Here is a 20,286-nt window from a genome sequence, read left to right as displayed (position 1 = left end):
CTGGCTCATGTTATTCACGTCTAGATGCTGATGTCTAAAATTTCTAGCTACTCCTTTATCGTCATCATTCTTAGTAGCACTATGGTTCATACATAACATCAATTAAAAAATACTCTCTAGAATTTTTAAGAATACAAGCAAATGGCTAGATTATAATCTTAGGTGAAAACAGACTCCCAAACATATTTAAGAAAAAGTTATGTATGCAGAGACTGGGTGAAAATAGAGCAAAGATTATTTCAATAATTGTCACCTTTGAGGTTTGGAATTATTTTCTGTGCTTTCCAAACTTAAAAAACATTCATACTCTATAATTTTAAGAACTGTTGTTAGCAGAAAGTCAAAGTCAAATTAAATTTACCAAAGATATAACTCTGTACGTTTTCTTTTTAAATTTTTATTTAAATTCTAGTTAGTTAACGTACAGTGCAACATTCATTTCAGGACAATTTGGTGATTCATCACTTATGTACAACACCCATTGCTCATCATAAGTGCCCTCCTTAATACCCATCACCTATCTAGCCCATCCCACACCCACCTGCCTCTAGCAATTCTCAGTTTTTTCTCTATAGTTAGGAGTCTCTTATGGTTTTTTTTCTTTCTTTTTTTTCCCTTCCCATACGTTCATCTGTTTTGTTTCTTAAATTCCACATGAGTGAAATCATATGGTATTTGTCTTTCTCTGACTGATTTATTTCACTTAGCATAATACACTGTAGCTCCATGCATGTTGTTGCAAATGCCAAGATTTTATTTTTTTTGATGGCCGAGTAATATTCCATTGTATATATGAACCACATCTTCTTTATCCATTTATCAGTCTATGGACATTTGAGCTCTTTCCATAGTTTGGCTATTGTTGATAATGTTGCTATAAACATTGGGGTGCATGTGTCCCTTCGAATCAGTCTTTTTGTATCTTTTGGGTAAATACCTAGTAGTGCAGTTACTGGATCATAGGGTAGTTCTATTTTTAAATTTTTGAGGAACCTCCATATTATTTTCCATAGTGGTTGCATCAGTTTGCATTCCTACCAACAGTGCAAGAGGGTTCCCCTTTCTCCACATCCTTGCCAATACCTGTTGTTTCTTGTGCTGTTAATTTTAGCCATTCTGACAGATGTGAGATTGTATCTCATCATAGTTTTTATTTGTATTTCCCTGTGATGAGTGATATTGAGCATATTTTCATATGTCTGCTAGTCATCTGGATGTCTTCTTTGGACAGATGTCTATTCATGTTTTCTGCCCATTTCTTAACCGGATTATTTGTTTTTTGGGTGTTGAGTTTGAGAAGTTCTTTAACATTGTACATTTTCTTAAGTTAAATTTTAAGTATTCACTGATAAATAGCAGAAAAGATTTAAACTTTATTCAATATTTATTTTCTTAACACTAGCAGCCTTATATTCATCAAAAACTCTTATGATAAATAATTTAACATAGAACTAATTCAAAAACTGTGTGAAATAGTACACTAAGTCTAGTTAGGAAGAACAGCAATGGAGTATTATTTCAACTAGAAGGATGGCTCTATTTCTAGCAAGACTGAAGGCATAGATGAAGAATTGGCAGTGATACATGATGGAGAAGTTTAACAACTGACTTAGAGATTAAAGATCTTCCTTCAAGTCTTGACTCTGCTATCAGCTATCTATCTGTCATTTGATGAATTGTGAATCCCACCCTATCATCTGTCAAGGTGAAGTGAGCAGAAATATCAAGATAAGTTTATGTATATTAGTCATTCGTAAATTATAAAGTAACCAAGTGAAAACTGACTATTGCTAGAAGTAATATCCTACAGTGGTAATACTATGAACTGTCCAATACTGTAAGCAGGTATTCACTACAAATCTTTCTTACAGAGATGCTATGGATACTCATGTCAGGCAGATCGAGGTATAAGTACAAAACCAGATTTTATTTGCATTGACTTGTCTTTACTCTATTAGCACATTCTGTTGTACCAATTGTATAATATAAGGAAAGACATGGAGTTCAGGGTTCATTTTAGATGTGGTTTGCTCTCTTGCTTATCACCTTTTCAACCAAAAGGAGTAATAACATTTGAAAAAATTTCCAAAGAAGCCATTTGTAAGGGAGAAAGGATAAAGAATGGTGGCCAGTTTGGCAGGTTTCCAGCAAGGGCATTATGGAAGGCAAGGGATGGAGGAGATTTTCGGCTTATTAGTAGAGAACTGCTCCCCCTCTGCACCCTTCCTCCTCTGCTCTCCCTCTCCAAGCTGAAAGAAATGCAGAAGGACAGCAGCTTGACTTCTTTCAGAAATTTTCTGCAATCAAACTCTGTTTTATTATTATTATTCCCACATCTATAACACCATACCCTCTGGAAGTGTGTGGAATCCCTGAACCACACAGAATCTACTTACTTCCGTACAATTCAGGCAATCTGGGAAAATGACACAAGATTTGTAAGAGGTAAACCCTATGGGAAGATATTTAGCTTCTTAGTGTTTGACTGGATCTACATAACAAATTGTCCCCAAAAGAAAACCTTTAAAATGTGTCTATATGTAGATGTGTTATTCAAACATTTGGTTCAAAAGCATTTTTGATGCCTGTTTATATACTGGGCAACAGCTGCAAGGGAAAACACATTTTTAGGAGAAAACAATGGGTCTGTGGGAGCTTCTTTCTGTGCTGAACATAATTTATCCCACTTTTGTAATTGCAGAGGACATGTATAATTTCAGCTGGAGTAGCTCCAGCTACTAAAGCACAATTCCTAGGAGTGGTCGTAAATTCTGTTTTCTAAGAAATGCTTTGTCTGGGTGGCATGATGCTGGCCTTTGCGGACACATCTGTCAACCAAATGTTAGCCACCAGCTATCCAAAAAACAAGGACAGAATCTGAGACATAGTAGAGACGGAGGAAGAGAAGGGATGAGAAAAATTACTTTGTCTATTTAAAGGAGATTGATTCTTCCATTTGGCAAAAAAGAAAAAAAAATGGCATAAATCCTTTAGCTTGATTTTGGATGATATGGATCATTTGGGAGACATCTACATGATCATCCAAGCCATTAAAAACAACATTAAAACAACAACAATAATAACTTTCAGGTTATTTTAAGGCTGCTGACATGGTCTCAAATGATTCTGATTTGTGTGTGTCTGATTTACTGCTGTGTGAATGGTGGTGCCAGGATATCTGATCGTGAAGAAAAGAATGTTCTAGTTCTGTCTATTATCAGCATGTTTGCTTGGAAAGTACCCCCTCCCCAACCACCCCCAAGGACGAGTTAGGAGCCAATTTATGATCATCATACCATTTCCTGGCCCTAACCCACTGGTTTTGTTTTATTACAGACTCAGAATTGATCAGCCAGTATATATTTGATCTTGAAGAAAATGCTGCTAAAGAGTATGGGTGTGCATTCCCAAGACTTCTCATACTAATTTCTTAGGTTTCTCATACTAAGTGATAAACTTCCAAAGGAAAATTTATTTCTTCCCATTCTCTTTGGCTTTTGGGTCCTGGAAGATCCCCTTTCTAATAAATGATAATCAACATTTTCAGATTTATATTTATTGTATCTTGTAGAATCTGGTAGTTCTGAAGGAAATATTCTTTCAGAAAGTATTTTATATCAATATTTTGAGTCATTCATTCTCTGCTTGGGAAAAAATAATATTAAAACAAAAAAGAGAATTTCAAACCACTATATAAACACATTTTCTTTTCAATGGAGGATTTCTAAATTAAATTTAGGGAGGAGAGATGTAATAACAGAAAAAAGGATATTTACCGGTATTGCAGTTGCAGTTCCCAAAATGTATAGGAGAAAAACTACAGTCTTCATGCTTTCTAGGCCTGCGAACGAAGAAGATAATTAGCAGTGGTGGGTAAAAGTTTCCTTGTGAAAAATTAAAAGATAATCTTCTTAGCAAATAATGAGCTTGATACTGACCTTTGTATTTAAACGCGATTACTGTCTTTACAGTAATGCCTTTATAGACATGTGAACTAACATGTCTGGAAAGACGGATTTAATGACAGTTTTTATCCAATTGTGTCTGTGAGGATGACTCCTTGATTTTTTGGCCCAGCTGTGTTTGGGCAGCACCTATCTCTGTTTTTGACTGTGTTTCCATGAATAAAGATGCTATGCAGATTGAAGTCTTAAGATTTGTGAGTGTTCACAGTAAAGATAAAATTGGCAAAGTGAAGTAATATAGTTTGTCAGGTTGGGATAAAATAGCCTGCCTCTTTGGTGGTGGAGAAACCCATGCATTCAATGCAGAGTTTTAGGAATGAGACATTGTACTGCCTAAAGTGGTCATCAATGTTCAGCTAATTTATAAGTCTCACATTGCAATCTGTGGGTTGGTGGTGGCCTGCAGATGGGTTTGGTTTGGCAGGCACTGTGTATTTTATTGTATTTTATTTTATTTTATTTTATTTTATTTTATTTTATTTTAATTATTATTTTAAGTTTGTTTATTTTGAGAGAGCGAGTGAGTGAGCAAGTGAGCAGGAGGGGAGCGGCAGAGAGAGAGGAAGACAGAGAATTCCAAGCAGGCTCCATGCTGTCAGCACAGAGCCTGACATGGGGCTCAAACTCACGAACCGTTAGATCATGACCTGAGCCGAAACCAACAGTTGGACACTTAACTGACTGAGCCACTGAAGTGTCTCAAAGCATTGTGTATTTTAAACTAGCATTTTAAAAATCAGAGGTTTCATGCAAAAACTCAGATTTGCAGTTTCTCTTGAACCACTGGGCCTTTTAGCAACAAAAGGTCTTCATGGCAAAGCCGGCTGGTTCTGAGTAGAGACTGTCCTTTGTAAGGGATGCTGGCATTTGTACCTGGTCTGTTTCACTTGTTATTTGCCTCGAATTTGAGTTTCGTTTGTTCCAAATGAACTTTTTCAGTTTAGAGATGAGGCAAGCAAGGCACAAAGAGGCTAAGTAAATTGGCCTCCAGGGGAATTTTCTGAAAAGCAGTGAGCTGTATACATTTCTCTGCAGAGTATCTCTAAGCCTAGTAGTCCAACTCCCACTGGTATTAGGAACAGAGTTTTTAGTCTTTAAAAGAGATTCTCTGGATCGCTTAGAAATAGATGTCTCTTTTAAATTATTTTTTGCAATCATAGTTTTATACATAAATGTATAAATCTATAGAGCTTTAAAAAATATTTTGAGGTTTATAAAGTTCTTCTACTGAAATAGAAATATGTGTATATTTCTAAATACTTAAATGGATATTTAAAATAAATATATATTTAAAAATACATTAATGTCAAACATTCTGTGATTTAATACTGTAACAGCTATCACTTCACACACACACACACACACACACACACACACACACACACACACACAAATGCTCCCTTCCTAAAATAATTACATCACAATTGTTATTTAAATCACTATTTAACATTTATGACAATGTGCATATTCTTCATAGCTGAGTCAACTAGTAATTTCCTGTGTTGAATCATACTTACATTTATTTCTTGAACAATATTGTGTTTTGTCTGGCCCTAGAAATTGCCTCCTCTTTTAATGTACTTTTCCAGGTACATTTATTCTTCCCAAATTGTCCAACAAAATTTAAAAGTTCATTTTAATATGCTAACAACAACTACCACAACACAACAACAACAACAAACCCATAGGGGATCCCCAAGCCCCATTTTCCTCACGGACATGTCCCTCCCAGGTGTTGGCTCTCTTGCTCCATTTGACAGAAGCCCCCCTCCTCCCCCTCCCCAAGCAGCTACCCTGCTTTCCTCCTGGGATCTCTAGTTACCACCACCCTGGGGATCCCCCTTGCTCTTTTCTTGTGTTTGAGTTCTTGCTTCCTGGATCCCATATATTTTTCTATCTTGGTGTTCTCCCTCATTTTTATGGAGCACATACTCCAGAAGCTTCCTGAGAAACGGTATATAGGAGACAAAAGTTTTGAGACTCTGCATAGCAAGAAAACATGAGTATTTCATCCTTCACTTGATAGTTTGACCGGATATAGAATTTTAGATTAAAAAAAATATTTTAACGTTTATTTATTTTTGAGAGAGAGAGAGACAGAGAGTGAGAGCAGGGTAGAGGCAGAGAGAGAGAGAGGGGAACAGAGTTTCCAAAGCAGTCTCTGCTGCTGAGAACAGAGAGCTTCATGAGCAACTTCAACTCATAAACCATGAGACCATGACCTGAGCCAATGCTTAACTGACAGCCACCAAGCTGCTTCTAGATCAATTTTTTTTTCTCAGAATTTTAAAACATGATCCATTTTCTTTAGTTTCTGGTGCTAGTAAGAACACCAGTGTTGGTTTTTCCCATTTTTTTAAAATGAGAACTGTTTTTTTTTCTTTCTGTAAGCTTTTAAGTTTTTGTCCCAAGTTTTAATATTTATCTCTAGTATTCTAAAATATTACCAAAAAAACACACAAAAAACCAAAAAAATAAAATATTACAATATCTGCCTTAATTTGAATCCTTTTAAATTTACTTTAGGCACTCATTAGTCTCTTTGAATTTGGAAATTCAACAGTTCTGAGAGATTTTAATATGTAATTCTTTGATAATTTTTCTCCCTCTAGTTTTTTGTATTTTCTTTCTGGAATTCATAATAGTTAAATGTCGACTTTTGGGATTGGTTTTCTAATTTACTTACAGTTTTTGTTCTTTTTTTCCATGGTTATATTATTTTTGGAAACTTCCTTAATCTTTTTTTTTTTCCTTAATCTTTTAAAAAAATTTTTAAACGTTTATTTATTTTTGAGACAGACAGAGAGAGACACAGCATGAGCAGGGGAAGGGCAGAGAGAGAGGGAGACTGAAGCAGGCTCCATGCTCTGAGCTGTTAGCACAGAGCCCTATGTGGGACTGTGAGATCACGACCTGAGCTGAAGTGGGCCGCTTAATCGACTGAGCCACTCAGGCGCCCTGGAAACTTCCTTAATTTTATCTTTCATCTCTACTATTGGTTTTTTAAACATTTTTTAAACATATTAAAAACATTTCAAACATTTTTAAACTTTCAATTTCTTATTTCCTGATGTTCCCCTCTTTAATATTATCCTCTTCTGTTTTCATTAGTGTGATATATACTCTTATCTTTTTGAGGATATTAATTAAATATTTTAAAATTTTCCTTTGAGCCCTGCATTTTCCGTTTCCATATTATCCCAGTTTTTCTGGTATATTTTGGTCTTTGATTTTTATGTTAAAAGCTTTTCTCGAATGTCCAATGTCTTTGGTTGTATGGTAATATTTAGTAGCAAGTCACTAAACGGCCAGTTAGACATTTCATGGGCAGGGCTCGACACCTTGGAGAGCTACCTTGGAGGGGCTGAGATAGGAACCTAACATTTTTGATGTGGTCATTGTCAGATTTTTTGTTCTTGGAGAGATTTTTTTTTCTAGAGAAGATCTCCATACCTCCAACCCCAGGGAGTGGGTAAAAGCTTGGTTGCTACATTCTGTGAGGTGTAGGAGTGAAGGGACTGGAGGTCTCTCAGTGCAATATACTGACTCTCACTCCCCAGATTTCTCTATGGCACCATATCCTCCCCCATCCCCCCTGCCTGTCCCTATGGTGCCTATCTAGAGCCCAGGACCAGAGAATAACCTTCCCTTTTCGTTAAGGTTGAAATGGGGAGTCCTCTGGCAGTAGACACAGAAGGAAAGATCTGACATCTGTTTATCTGACGGGCTTTCCATCAGTCCTCCTGGTTTCAACCTCTCCCCTTACCTCAACTTTCAAATTACCTGGTACTTCCAATTCTTGAAACTTTTCTGGGTTTTGCAGTGTGAACTGTCTTCTTTGTCTATGGTACCCTTCTCTGAAAATCCTTAGGTTTAAGCTTTCCCTATTCTTCCAACTGCTTGCTACCTTCTAAAAATTTGCTGGAATCTTTTATCTTGTCACCTCCTCTTTTTTCTTTGTTATTGTGAGTGTATATTATTATTTCTCTTTTTCTATCATTATACTGGAATTTTAGCAGGGAGTGCAATATGTTTCATTACCCCATTTAAGTTTTTTAAATCTTTATTTATTTTTGAGAGAGAGAGAGATAGCAAGTGGAGGGGGGGCAGAGAGAAGAGGGAGATGCAGAATCTGAAGCAAGCTCCAGGCTCTGAGCTGTCAGCACAGAACCTGACGCAGGGCTCAAATGCATGAACCACAAGATCATGACCTGAGCCGAAGTCAGATGCTTAACCAGCTGAGCCACCCAGCACCCCTTCATTACCCCTTTTAATCAACAGATTATTTCCATTTCTTCATCAGATTTATATCCCCATTACTACCACTACTACTGTTACTGCTGCTACTGCTGCTGCTTCGAGGACACATAGGAATTACTATAGGTCTGTGTTCTAACTTCGCTAACAAAGATTTTATTGAAGAAAAGGAGCCTACAGGTACTAGCACAGACTTCCTTATCATGTTAGAAAAAATAAAAACACTCTTTCACCTATCCTCCTATTCAAACCCCCGAGGGTGGGCCGCCCAGACTAGGGAACAGTGTGCTGGAAGAATGGAGATTAAGTCTTGGGGGAAAAAATTAAATCACATATAACCTTATAACACCTTAAAAAAACTAATTTATTCCATGTTTAATGAAAGTAACATGTACTCAGCTTGGAGACTTAAATTTAATTCCTCTAATGGACCCCTCTGAAAATGATTGTACATAATGTCAGAAACTCAGAATACTGACAGTGGCATGTGTGTTCCATTTATATCTTGAAATAAACATTTAGAACTAGTAATGATGTGTAACAAATACTGGAAGTTTATATTATCAAAGTGCCTTGTGTTTATCAAACAGATTTACAAATGAGATATTATCTTATTTGACATTTGCAACAACCCCATGATGTGGGAGATGAAGAACAGGACTAGAAAGGCTACGACAGGATAGGCTGGAAGTTGGAAAGATGTTAAGAAGGGAATCGGGCTCAAACTGAGCTTTCCTGGCTCCAGCTCTGGTGCTTTTGTAGCAATTTTGCAAATAAAGACCTCTACTTTACCTCTTACACAAAGATGTAGGGAAGGAGGAAAAACAAAAAAAAAACAAAAAAACTTCTGAACCAGTACTGGGAAAAATTTGGAATTCACTTTGAGTTTTTAAACAAAGCATTCTGAAATGTTAAGGTTTAAGATTTTGCATACTTAGTAGATACATTTTTTTGTGTTGAGGAAAAAAAGTCTTGTCATAGAAAGTTGGTTGGGTTATTTGATATTGAAAGTCCCTTTCAATGCTTTTTTAGTTGAAACAAGGCAAAAGCATAGAAATTCAATTTCCTTTGAATGAAGAACATGTTTAAATAAAAATATAGAGCAACTCCCTCTACCCCACATTCTAACACTTCAGGGATATTGAGAAACACCTTGGAATCAAAAAAAGCATGTAACTGTCAGGAGAGCTGAATTCTGGCTCCAACACTGTTCTTAACTGGCTAAGAGGCCTTGGGTAGCTTACCCTTTCTTAGATACAATTTCCTTAAGTGATGAACAATGAAGCAGATGACCTTGATGATCCTTTAGCTTTAATATTTTATAATTCTAAAATTGAAGATAATTCTATGAATTTCATGAACCATAAACTGCTGCTTTTTTCTGTAAACTACTAAATCCACTGAAAATATATTCATGATTTTATTGTATCAAAATTAAATATATTATATTATGGTATTTACTGCTTCGAGCATATAAGTGGTATCTATTTCCTATCTTTATTATTGATAATTTAAAATATTTTATTCTCTCAGTGAATGCTAATGTAAAAAGTCATTGAAAAATGCAGTTTCCTTCCTCCATATTCAGAATTTAGCATTCATTCATTTTATCAGATTTATGAAACTAAATCATTTATATTTTATTAAAAAAATTAAAAAAATATTTTTAAGGTTTATTCATTTTTTTACAGACAGAGACAGAGCATGAGTGGGAGAGGGGTAGAGAGAGAGGGAGACACAGAATCCGAAGCAGGCTCCAGGCTCTGAGCTGTCAGCACAGAGCCTGATGCGGGCCTCAAACCCACTTGTGAGATCATGACCTGAGCTGAAGTTGGACGCTCAAACAACGAGCCACCCAGGTGCCCCTATTTAAAATTTTTTTTTAATGTTTATTTATTTTTGAGAGAGAGAGAGAGAGAGAGAGAGAGAGAGAGAGAGAGAGAGAGACTGGGAGAGGGTAAGAGAGAGAGGGAGACACAGAATCTGAAGCAGGCTCCAGGTTCTGAGCTGTCAGCACAGAGCACGATGTGGGGCTCGAACCCATGAAACGTGAGATTGTTATCTGAGCTGAAGTCAAAAGCTTAACTGACTGAACCACCCAGGCGCCCCTATAATCATTTATATTTTAGATCAGCCTATACTGTTTAGTAGAATAGTTTTGGAAAACTGTAAAAATATAAAAGAGTACAGTTTAAAAAAATAGTACATTTAGTGCAGGGATTCTTTATCTTGGCACTGTAAACATTTTGGGTGGGTAATTCTTTGTGGTATGTAGGATGTTTACAGCATCCCTAACTTCTACCCACTAGATATCATAGCAAGTCCCCTCTTCTACCCACTAGATATCATAGCAAGTCCCCTACCTGCCACCAGCTATGACAACCAAAAGGGTCTCCAGATATTGCCAAGTATCTCCTGACGATAAAATTGCCCTGACTGAGAACTACTAGTTTAGTAGAAGGGGAATGGTGCTTTGGTGCTTTGCCGACTTTGTGATCTTTGGCAAATTACTTAAGCCTCTAAGCCTCAGATTCCCCACCTAGAAAGGGGATAATGTCTGTGATGGTTAATTTTATGTGACAACTTGACTGGGCTGCAGGATGTCCAGATATGCCATTAAACATTATTCCTGGGTATGCCTGTGAGGTTGTTTCCAGGAGATATTGGCATGTCTATAGTATATCTATAGCATATCTACAGCAGATCTATAGCATAGATCTATAGCATATCTATGCTAATACGGCATACGCTATCTAATTCAGTTTTGTGAAGATTAGAAGAAATAATAGTTGTAAAACTGCCTGATACCCAGGACACTCAATACATTTTTATTATTTTTTCTCTCTTCTTTCATAAAAGTCAAATGTGATTCTTTTTATTTTTGAAGGAAATAAATTTTGTTTAAAATTTTTTTTAATGTTTATTTATTTTTGAGACAGAGAGAGACAGAGCATGAATGGGGGAGGGTCACAGAGAGAGGGAGACACAGAATCTGAAGCAGTCTCCAGGCTCTGAGCTGTCAGCACAGAGCCCGACACGGGGCTCGAACTCACAGACCGTGAGATCATGACCTGAGCCGAAGTTGGACACCCAACTGACTGAGCCACCCAGGCGCCCCAGGAAAGAAATTGTTTATTAAACCAAGAACCATAAAATACCCAGGAGTAAACCTAACCAAAGGTGTGAAATCTGTATGCTGAAAACTATAGAAAGCTGATGAAGGAAATTGAAGAAGGTACAAAGAAATGGAAAAACATTCCATGCTCAAAGATTGGAAGAATAAATATTATATTGTTAAAATGCCAATAATACCCAAAGCAATCTACACATTCAAATTGTGAATCCTGAATAAACAACTCAGAGCCTCAGAAAATAATGTAGGTTTTGCTGTGAGGTCAGAATATTTTTCCAGTGGAATATTTAAAGTCTCTTTTGCCTACACATTTACCAAAGTTCCTTTTAACTTCAGTTTTTCCTACACTCATCACAAATGACAATGAAATTAGGCTAAGAGACTGTTACCACATTTTCTTATAAATAATAGCAACATAAAGAGTAAGCAAGAATCATCAAAAGTGTTGTGGGTTTCAAGACTAATTTCCTTTGATTTTAGTTTTTATAGCAATATGTATAGTTAATTAAATTTGAGAAAACATTGCCCTTTAACTTGATCATAGGATCTCATAAATTCTCTTCACTTTCTTGAATCTAATGCAGCTGAATGAATCAAGAAGAAACACATGTCCAGTTGGCCATAATGTGCATCACTCATTCACTCTTTTATCCATTAAGTGCTTACTAGACACTGCCTAAGCACAAGGCCACATGGTTGTTGTTGTTTTTTGTAATGTTTATTTATTTTTGAGAGAGAGAGAGAGCGAACAAGCAGGGGAAGGGCAGAGAGAGAGGGAGACAGAATCCCAAGCAGGCTCCACACCATCAGCACAGTGCCTGATGCAGGGCTTGAACCCACGAACCATGAGATCATGACCTGAGCCCAAACCAAGAGTTGGATGCTTAACCGACAGAGCCAACCAGGCACCTCTGTTTTTTTTTTTTTTTTTTAATGTTTATTTTTGAGAGACAGAGAGAGATAGAGATCGAGTGGGAGAGGGGCAGAGAGAGAAAGAGAGAGAGAGAGAGAATCTGAAGCAGAATCCAGGCTCTGAGCTGTCAGCACAGAGCCTGCCGCAGGGCTTGAACCCACAAACCATGAAATCATGACCGGAGCCGAAGTTGGATGCTCAACAGCCTGAGCCACCCAGGTGCCCCTACAAGGCTACAAAGTTTCTGTTTGAAGAGTTAAAAAGGAGGAAATCAAGGAAATCAATGATTTAGTATAGTGTGATGTCTACCTAATGCAACAGAAACAGAGATAAGAAGCATTTAAAATTAGATAGTTAATATTACTAACATTTACTAAGTCTTAGGTGCTAAGTTATAGACACTGCTCTGAGGGCTTTGCACATAATACCTCTTTAATCTTCACAATGATCTTATGAAATAGCATTTTGTTTTCATCATTTTACTAGTAAGGAAAATAAGGTTAAATAACATGTTCATGGTTACACAAGTGGCAGAGCCATATTTGAGACCTGGCTGTTTAGTTTTATGTCTGTGTTCTTAACTACTATGCTAATTTGCTTTTCTATAGAAAAAGCTTTCAGAGAAAGTAATTCTTGACCTGATATTTGGAAAACCAATCAGTGGTAGTTTGCTGTCTCAAAGATGGAAGGACAACCCGGAGAGTTGAAACAGCATAGATGAAGGTCCAGGGACATAAGATAGTAAACATTTGAGTCACTAGGGTGTTAATAGGGGAAGTAGAAGGAGATAAGGCTCAGAAACAAGGCAAATCTTTGTGCTTTAAACAAGGAATTCCAATTAAAAAGCTATGAAGTCTCAGTGGATGACTGTAAGCTGGGGAGTGGTATAATCAGGTTTGTATGTTAAAAAGGGAGACAGACCAATGTGGAGACAGACCAGTACAAAGACTTACTAAAATGAAATTGCAATATCACAGTGAGAAGTGGACAGACCTTTAAATTTTGGCTGTGGTCTTGGAAATGGAGAAGGGATAGATCCAGCTTGTACTGTCTTGTGAGAGCCAACTGTTAAATTTCTAGGAGTACTGGGAACTATTAAACAAAGCCACCACTAAAAATTACATTATATACACTTAATTATATTAAAAACAAAGGAAATAAATATTCAAAACTCATCACTTCATACTCATTTTACTACATTTTGCTGTTACTTACTCTCAAGGTTATTTATGCCTGTTATATCTGTGGGTGGAAATATTTTATAATGTGTGCTACCATGCATCTCTTCCCAGTTCTGTTCAGTGATGTCATGTCTGATATCAGTAGCTTGAAAACAGCCATGGTGGGACGATTATAACATGAAAATCATCAAACGCCACCCAACAGCCTCTCTATCCCCACCCCATCCTGCCCAAAGCTGGTTATTAAACATTTACCACTGGAGACTTCTGAGAACTATTTAAAGGCAGAACAGATAAGCATTAATGACCAATTCGACACTGTGGGAAGAAGAGAAGGAAAAGTCTTGGGTTATCACATTTATAATTTGGGCAGGTGGGTAAATTTATCACCAAGATAAGGGATTATAAGAGAAGGATCTGGTTTTATTTTTGTTTTTTAACTTTTTAATGTTTATTTATTTTTGAGAGAGAGAGAGAGAGAGAGAGCAAAGAGAGAGAGTGAGCATGAGTAGGGGAGGGGCAGAGAGAGAGGGAGACACAGAATCCAAAGAAGGCTTCAGGCTCTGAGCTGTCAGCACAGAGCCCAACATGGGGCTTGAACGTACAGACTGGGAGATCATGACCTGAGCTGAAGTCAGAGGCTTAACTGACTGAGCCACCCAGGTGCCCTGGGGAGGAGGAGGATCTGGTTTTAGAAGAAAGATGATGAATTAGTTTCAGACTCATTGCATTTGAGTAGAGACATACTTGGATAAATAGGTGTGGAGGTAAGCATAGAGCTTGGGGCTAAAGTAGAGTTTTGGATGCTATTACTATCAGAAACCATACAGTGAGTAGAGCAGAGGGCAGGAGCCACAACCCTGGTGAGTAAAGACCATTAGGTAACATTAGAGGATGAGAAAAGGTAAAGATACAAAGGATGAGGGAAAGGAGAGTCACATAAGAAAAAGAAAGTGTTAAATGTCATAGAGAGGTCAAAGTAAACAAGGACAGTGAATTATCCATTGCCTTTGCGAATACAGAAGTTATTGGAGAGTGGAGGGAGAGTAAGTTTGGTGCAATAGTGTTGGTATAGGCCAGTCTGCAGTGACCGGAGCATGTATAGACAGTGATGTGATGAAGACAATGAATGTAGATTACTTATTTAAGATGGTTGGCTGTGAAAGGAAGGTAAGATGGTAGCTAAGGGGGGGACATGTGGTCACAGGAAATTTTTATTTGTATTTAAATGTGGTCATTAAAGCATTTTCTATGCTGAGGGGAAAGCGTAAGTAACGAATGAGAAGAAAAAGGGAGAAAGGAGATTTGCTAAACAATGAGAACCCCAGTGAACCACAACTTCTGGGCTTCATGCCCTGTGACTTTGGCCTTGGTCTTGTGACTTGTTTCAGCCAATGGAACATTAGCAAACATGATGCCAGCAGAGGTTTAGTAAGTACTTGCATATTGGGATTTGTCTTTCTATGAAAGTCATTTACCATGCTGTAAGACAGTTTGGGCTAGAGACTAGTTTGGACCACTGCATGATAAGTGGCCACATAGAACCCTGGGAAATGACAGACTATCTGGGATGGTTTGGCCCCAGCTGAGCTCCCAGCTTGCTGGAGACATGTGAATGACTCCAGACAAAAATCACCAGAAGAACCACCAGGGTAAGCCCAGTTCAGATTGCAGAATCATGTACAAATAAGGGGATTGTTTTAAGTCATTTAGTTTTGGGTTGGATTATTACACATTAATTGATAACTGAAATGGAGAAAACAGAGAAGCTGCCCAAGTCACTGTGAAGACAATATTGCACAGTGATTAAAGACACAGGCTCTGACACAGGCCTTCTGGGCTCACTACTTAATTTGCATAATCTTGGTTAAATTATTTAGTTTTGGGCGCCTGGGTGGCTCGGTCAGTTGAGCATCCAACTTCAGCTCAGGTCATGATTTCAAGCCCCACATCGGGCTTGCTGCTGTCAGCCTGTCAGTGCAGAGCCCACTTTGGATCCTCTGTCCCCCCTCTCTTTTTGCCCCTCTCCTGCTTGCGCGCACATGTGCATGTGTTCTCTCTCGAAAAATAAATAACACATTAAAAAAATTTAGCTTTTTTGAGTCTCAGTTCTTCATCTGTACAATGATGAAGTGAGATGACAGAATCTCAGGAAGCCTTTGATAAATATTTGCTGGTCTAATATTAAAGCACAGGTGGAAGGTTTAATTTTGAAGAGAAGAGGGATTCTTTGTTCTTTCAGACAGAAGGGAGGAAGGCTTAACTATAAGGATATATTGAGGCAAGGCCCCAGGAATTCATGAAGTTGGACTTAGCTATACCTTTTTTACATTTATATAACATTTCACGGTGATAAAGTACTTTCTTTATACTCTCTTCATTTGATCCAATGAAGAAAGGAAGTAGACAACATTTAACTATAAATAAACAGAAGGCTTAAAGAATCTGATTACTTTGCTAAATGCAAGGCTTTAAGAGGTGAGCAAGGACATTTGCAATGACACGGATGGAGCTAGAGTTTATCATGCTAAGCAAAATAAGTCGGAGAAAGAGAAACACCATATGATTTCATTTACGTGGAATTTAAGTAACATGAACATGGGTAAGGGGGCAAAATAGAAGGAAGCAAACCACAAGAGACTCTTAATTATACAGAACAACCTGAGGGTTGATGGGGGGAGGTGGGTAGGGACTGGGCTAAATGGGTGATGGGTACTAAGGGGGGCACATATGAGCACTGGGGTGTTGTATGTAAGTGATTAATCACTAAATTCTACACCTGACACCAATTTTACCATATATGTTAACTAACTAGAATTTAAATAAAACTTCAAAAGAAAAAAGAGGTGAACAATTAGAATGCACTGCTTTGGACTCTGAATTCAAGATTCTCACATGGCTGCAGAACAGGCTGCAGACAAGAAATCAGAGATTTGGGCATTGCGCCCTGGCTCTGCCAAGTACTAAATACTACTTTTGAGCAAATTACTTAATCTCTCCAAACTTCATGTATAGAATGAAAATAACAATTCCCTGCAATGTCAAAGAGAGCCATTGAGGGGCACCTGGGTGGCTCAGTCGGTTAAGCATCTGACTCTTGATTTTGGCTCAGGTCACAATGCCACGGTTCATGAGTTCAAGCTCCGTGTCGGACAGCACAAAGTCTGCTTGAAATTCTCTCTCTCTCTCTCTCTCTCTCTCTCTCTCAATAAACAAACAAACAAACAAACTTAAAAAAATGGGAATCATTGAGGTGGAGAAGCTGTTTGCAAACTCTGAAGTAACAGACACATGTAAGTAATTATTATTTCCATTGCCCTGCCTTGTGCATCTCATCAATATTATTATAGTCATTTATGTCTTCTATTAAGTATGACATAAAGGAAATGAATCTTCAGTGTTCCTTTGCTTTTTCCCTCCATTGTTCCCTGTCTTCTTCTCCTTGGTGATCTCAAACTGCCCAGGAGACCTAGTTCCAAACATGTTTATGTTTAGTTCACTCATTAAAAACAAAAACAAACCTGTCCTATATAACACATATTTAAATTCTAGTTTTCTACATGCTTCTAATCCATACTTAGGAGAAAAGGATATTCCTGAACTAATGTCTTCCAGGTAAGAGGTATTTTCACATTGGCTTTAGCCCATAGGAGGCTACCACAGTGCTGAAAATCTTGGCATAGCTGTGGGAAGACGTAATAAGACTTGGAGCGAGTATAGAGTTTGTCACATGACCTATGTCAGCCAACTGTGCAGGTTTTTTGACCATCAACTCAACATCTCCTATGTGATCCCTGATTATTGGCTGTGTCCAGGATGGAACTATTTTTTAAGGGTCTCATGTTTATTTCCATCCTGAAGTAAAAAACAAAATACGAAGACAGAATATAGCTGTGTCATTTAGAATGACCAAAGTGGGAAATCACCCTGAATTTTCAATTTTTTGTTTTGTTTTGTTTTGTTTTAAAGTAGGCTTCACATCCAGTGTGGAGCCCAATGTGGGGCTTGAACTCACTACCTGAGATCAACAGCACTCAACAGACTGAGCTACCCAGGCACCCTTCAAATTTTCACTTACAAAGCAGATAACAGTGTTATCTTCTAAAGACTGGACCTCGTGGAACAATCTAGTATCCAGAATGTAGAAGGCCTCGAGTTCTTGTGCTGTGTCCTATGTTGTCCTTCAGACCAGTCACTGGGCATTTTTGTCTCACTGAGCTAATTGTATTTGCCACACACTGATCAAAATAATTTCACAGCCTTTAGCTTATTTTAAGAACTGAACAAATGTGCTGATTTGTATAAATAAGACAGAATAGAGAACTTTCCTGGAAAATGAGAGATATTTTGAAAATAACTGTCACACTGAAGACTACAGGGAGGCTTAATTAGCTGATGCTTGCAACGTACTTTGAAAATGAAATTCATGATGTCCTTGCTAAGTATGATGAATACCATTTAATCTTGGATAAGTAAGAAGTCACATATTTTGAGGCACTCAAATTTGGTGTGCACTGTCTACAAAATGCAGAATGTCCTTTTTGTAGAAAAAACAAATAAAACTCTTGGTGAAAAATGAAGAAATGAGACAAATTTTTGAATACAAAGTTATTAGTCTTGAAGACTTAAATATGGAGTGTTGATGTGAAATTAGATCGTTATTTAGCCCAACTGAATGAGTCTATCCAGAGACATTGGCATGGCTGAAAGAACACTGATATAGAATTGGAATCTAAGTTCCAGACCTGAACTGCATCTGCCAGCCAAGAGACTTTATTTTTATTTTTTTTAATGTTTTTATTTATTTTTGAGATACAGAGAGACAGAGCATGAGCAGGGGAGGGGCAGAGAGAGAGGGAGACACAGAATCCAAAGCAGGCTCCAGGCTCTGAGCTGTCAGCACAGAGCTTGATGTGGAGCTCAAACTCACGGACTGTGAGATCATGACCTGAGCTGAAGTTGGATGCTTAAATGACTGAGCCACCCAGGCGCCCCACCAAGAGACTTTTTGTCAAGTCACTGGTTTCTTCATCTACAAAGTAGGAAAAATTATAGTACCTTTCCTATTTACCTTCTAGGGTTGTTTTGAGACACAATGTGACCATATAGTCATTTGATGATTTCACCTGTAAAAAATGAAATGAAGGGTATCATTTCTTTACAACATTCATGAGGGAAAAATGGCTTAATAACTCCAATAATTAATGCTTCACTGAGACTTTAACTCATCCCTTTAGAGTTCTTAAGTGTTTTCTTTCTTTCCTTTGTACCACTGTTTCTTTTCATGGGTCTGATGAGGTTAGAGATGAGAGGTGATAAGGAACTTTGAGGCGAGCCTTTTTCCTCTGTTAGGAGCAGAATGTCTCATTACCAAACTTTCAGGAGAACCTCATTTGGAATTTTAAAAGATGATAGCTAGACTGCATTTTATAGGAATGGCCTTTCTGGGGAAATGTAGGATTTGACATTTCATATGCCTGAAGTTCTTCTACTGGCCAGCCCATGCAGCATGGAAACAAACAGCCAGATGAAATATTTAGCACGGCAGAAACAGGTCTCCCCATTAAGAACCAAACATCCATGAATGTCAACAGCTTACATGGGTAGCTGTTTTAAGACCATTTCTACCATTTCTTATTTAATACACATAAACATTACAGTACAGTGAAGATGACTGTAAATTCTTTGCTGTTCCTCCTGTAAAGAGGTGGAATCTAATTCTCTTCCTCTTAAATCTGGACTGACTTTAGTTACTTGACCATATGATTGAGGCAGAAGTGATGTTTGAGGACTCTGGAGTTTGGCTCATAAGAAGCTTTGGCATTTTGACCTAGATCTCTGGGATATTTGTTTTGGGAGGCCTGATCTTCTTTGTAGGAAACTCAATCCACCGAAGACACTGTTCAGTGGTGCCTGCAGATTACAGCTTTCCATCTGTCTTTGCAAAGGCATAGCATATGTGAGCACAGCCACCTTGGACCCTCCAGAGTAGCTCATTTGCTATTTCAGTACCTCTGAGTGACCTGCCCAAACTCCACACCCACACAAGCTTGAGACATTATGAAATGGTTATTGTTTTAAGTCACTAAGTGTGCAAGCAGCAATACACAATCGGAATATTAAATATTTTGAGTGAAATAGCACTCAGGTATAGTCATTAGTAGTAGCATCACTTATCTTCACCCAAATATAGTTTTATTGAAAAAGTAGGCTTTGGGGCACCTGGGTGGCTCAGTTGATTAAGCATCCAACTTCAACTCAGGCCATGATCTCGAGGTTCATGAGTTTGAGCCCCGCCATCATGCTCTGTGCTAATAACTCAGAGCCTGGAGCCTACTTCAGATTCTGCGTCCCCCCTCTCTCTGCCCATCCATCCCCTGCTCACTCTCTCTCAAAAATAAACATTAAAAAAAAAGAAAAAGTAGATCTTTATCATTGACTATTATATATAATAAGTAACATACTAGCTTTTATTTTTTGAGATTTTACTATATGCCAGGTACTACACTAAACATTTCATCTATGAATCATCCATGTATTCCTACCTATTGCCTCACCTCTACCTCAAGGAAGGCTTATTCAGTGAGAGCTTCCTGAACTCTGGACCACTGTGACCAGTCATGGATGAGGAGTCATGGAAGATGGAATTATTTTTCAGGGACATTCTCAAAGATTTCTCTCTCTCTCCAGCTCAGGAGAAATGAGTACATTCTCCCTCTTCTATAATGTGTAATTGAAAGATTACTTTAATTATTATCTAGAGGATCCCACAGGCTTATCTTAGGCAAGGCTGTGCAACAGCCATGTTTCCACACCTCTTCATCATTCCTCTCAGAT

General features: G+C 37.8%; 1 protein-coding gene across 2 annotated transcripts in view; it reads right to left on the bottom strand.

The window, feature by feature from the left end:
• SPARCL1 (SPARC like 1) overlaps positions 1-20,286 on the bottom strand; it is a 49,860-nt gene that overhangs the window by 15,558 nt on the left and 14,016 nt on the right. Inside the window, exons 2-3 of one of the 2 annotated variants that reach the window (XM_007074704.3) lie at positions 18,521-18,575; positions 3,777-3,841 (exon numbers count right to left, since the gene is read on the bottom strand). In XM_007074704.3, coding sequence (XP_007074766.2) covers positions 3,777-3,841; positions 18,521-18,554 — 99 coding nt within the window. In that variant the 5' untranslated portion in view covers positions 18,555-18,575. The remainder of the gene's footprint in view (positions 1-3,776; positions 3,842-18,520; positions 18,576-20,286) is intronic. The other variant, XM_007074706.3, reaches the window with a different exon arrangement.

This window comes from Panthera tigris, chromosome B1 (genome assembly GCF_018350195.1).
Source record: "Panthera tigris isolate Pti1 chromosome B1, P.tigris_Pti1_mat1.1, whole genome shotgun sequence".
Taxonomy (NCBI): Eukaryota; Metazoa; Chordata; class Mammalia; order Carnivora; family Felidae; genus Panthera; species Panthera tigris.
The sequence above is the reverse complement of the archived record's forward strand: the minus strand, read 5'-3'. Positions and strand labels throughout refer to the sequence as shown.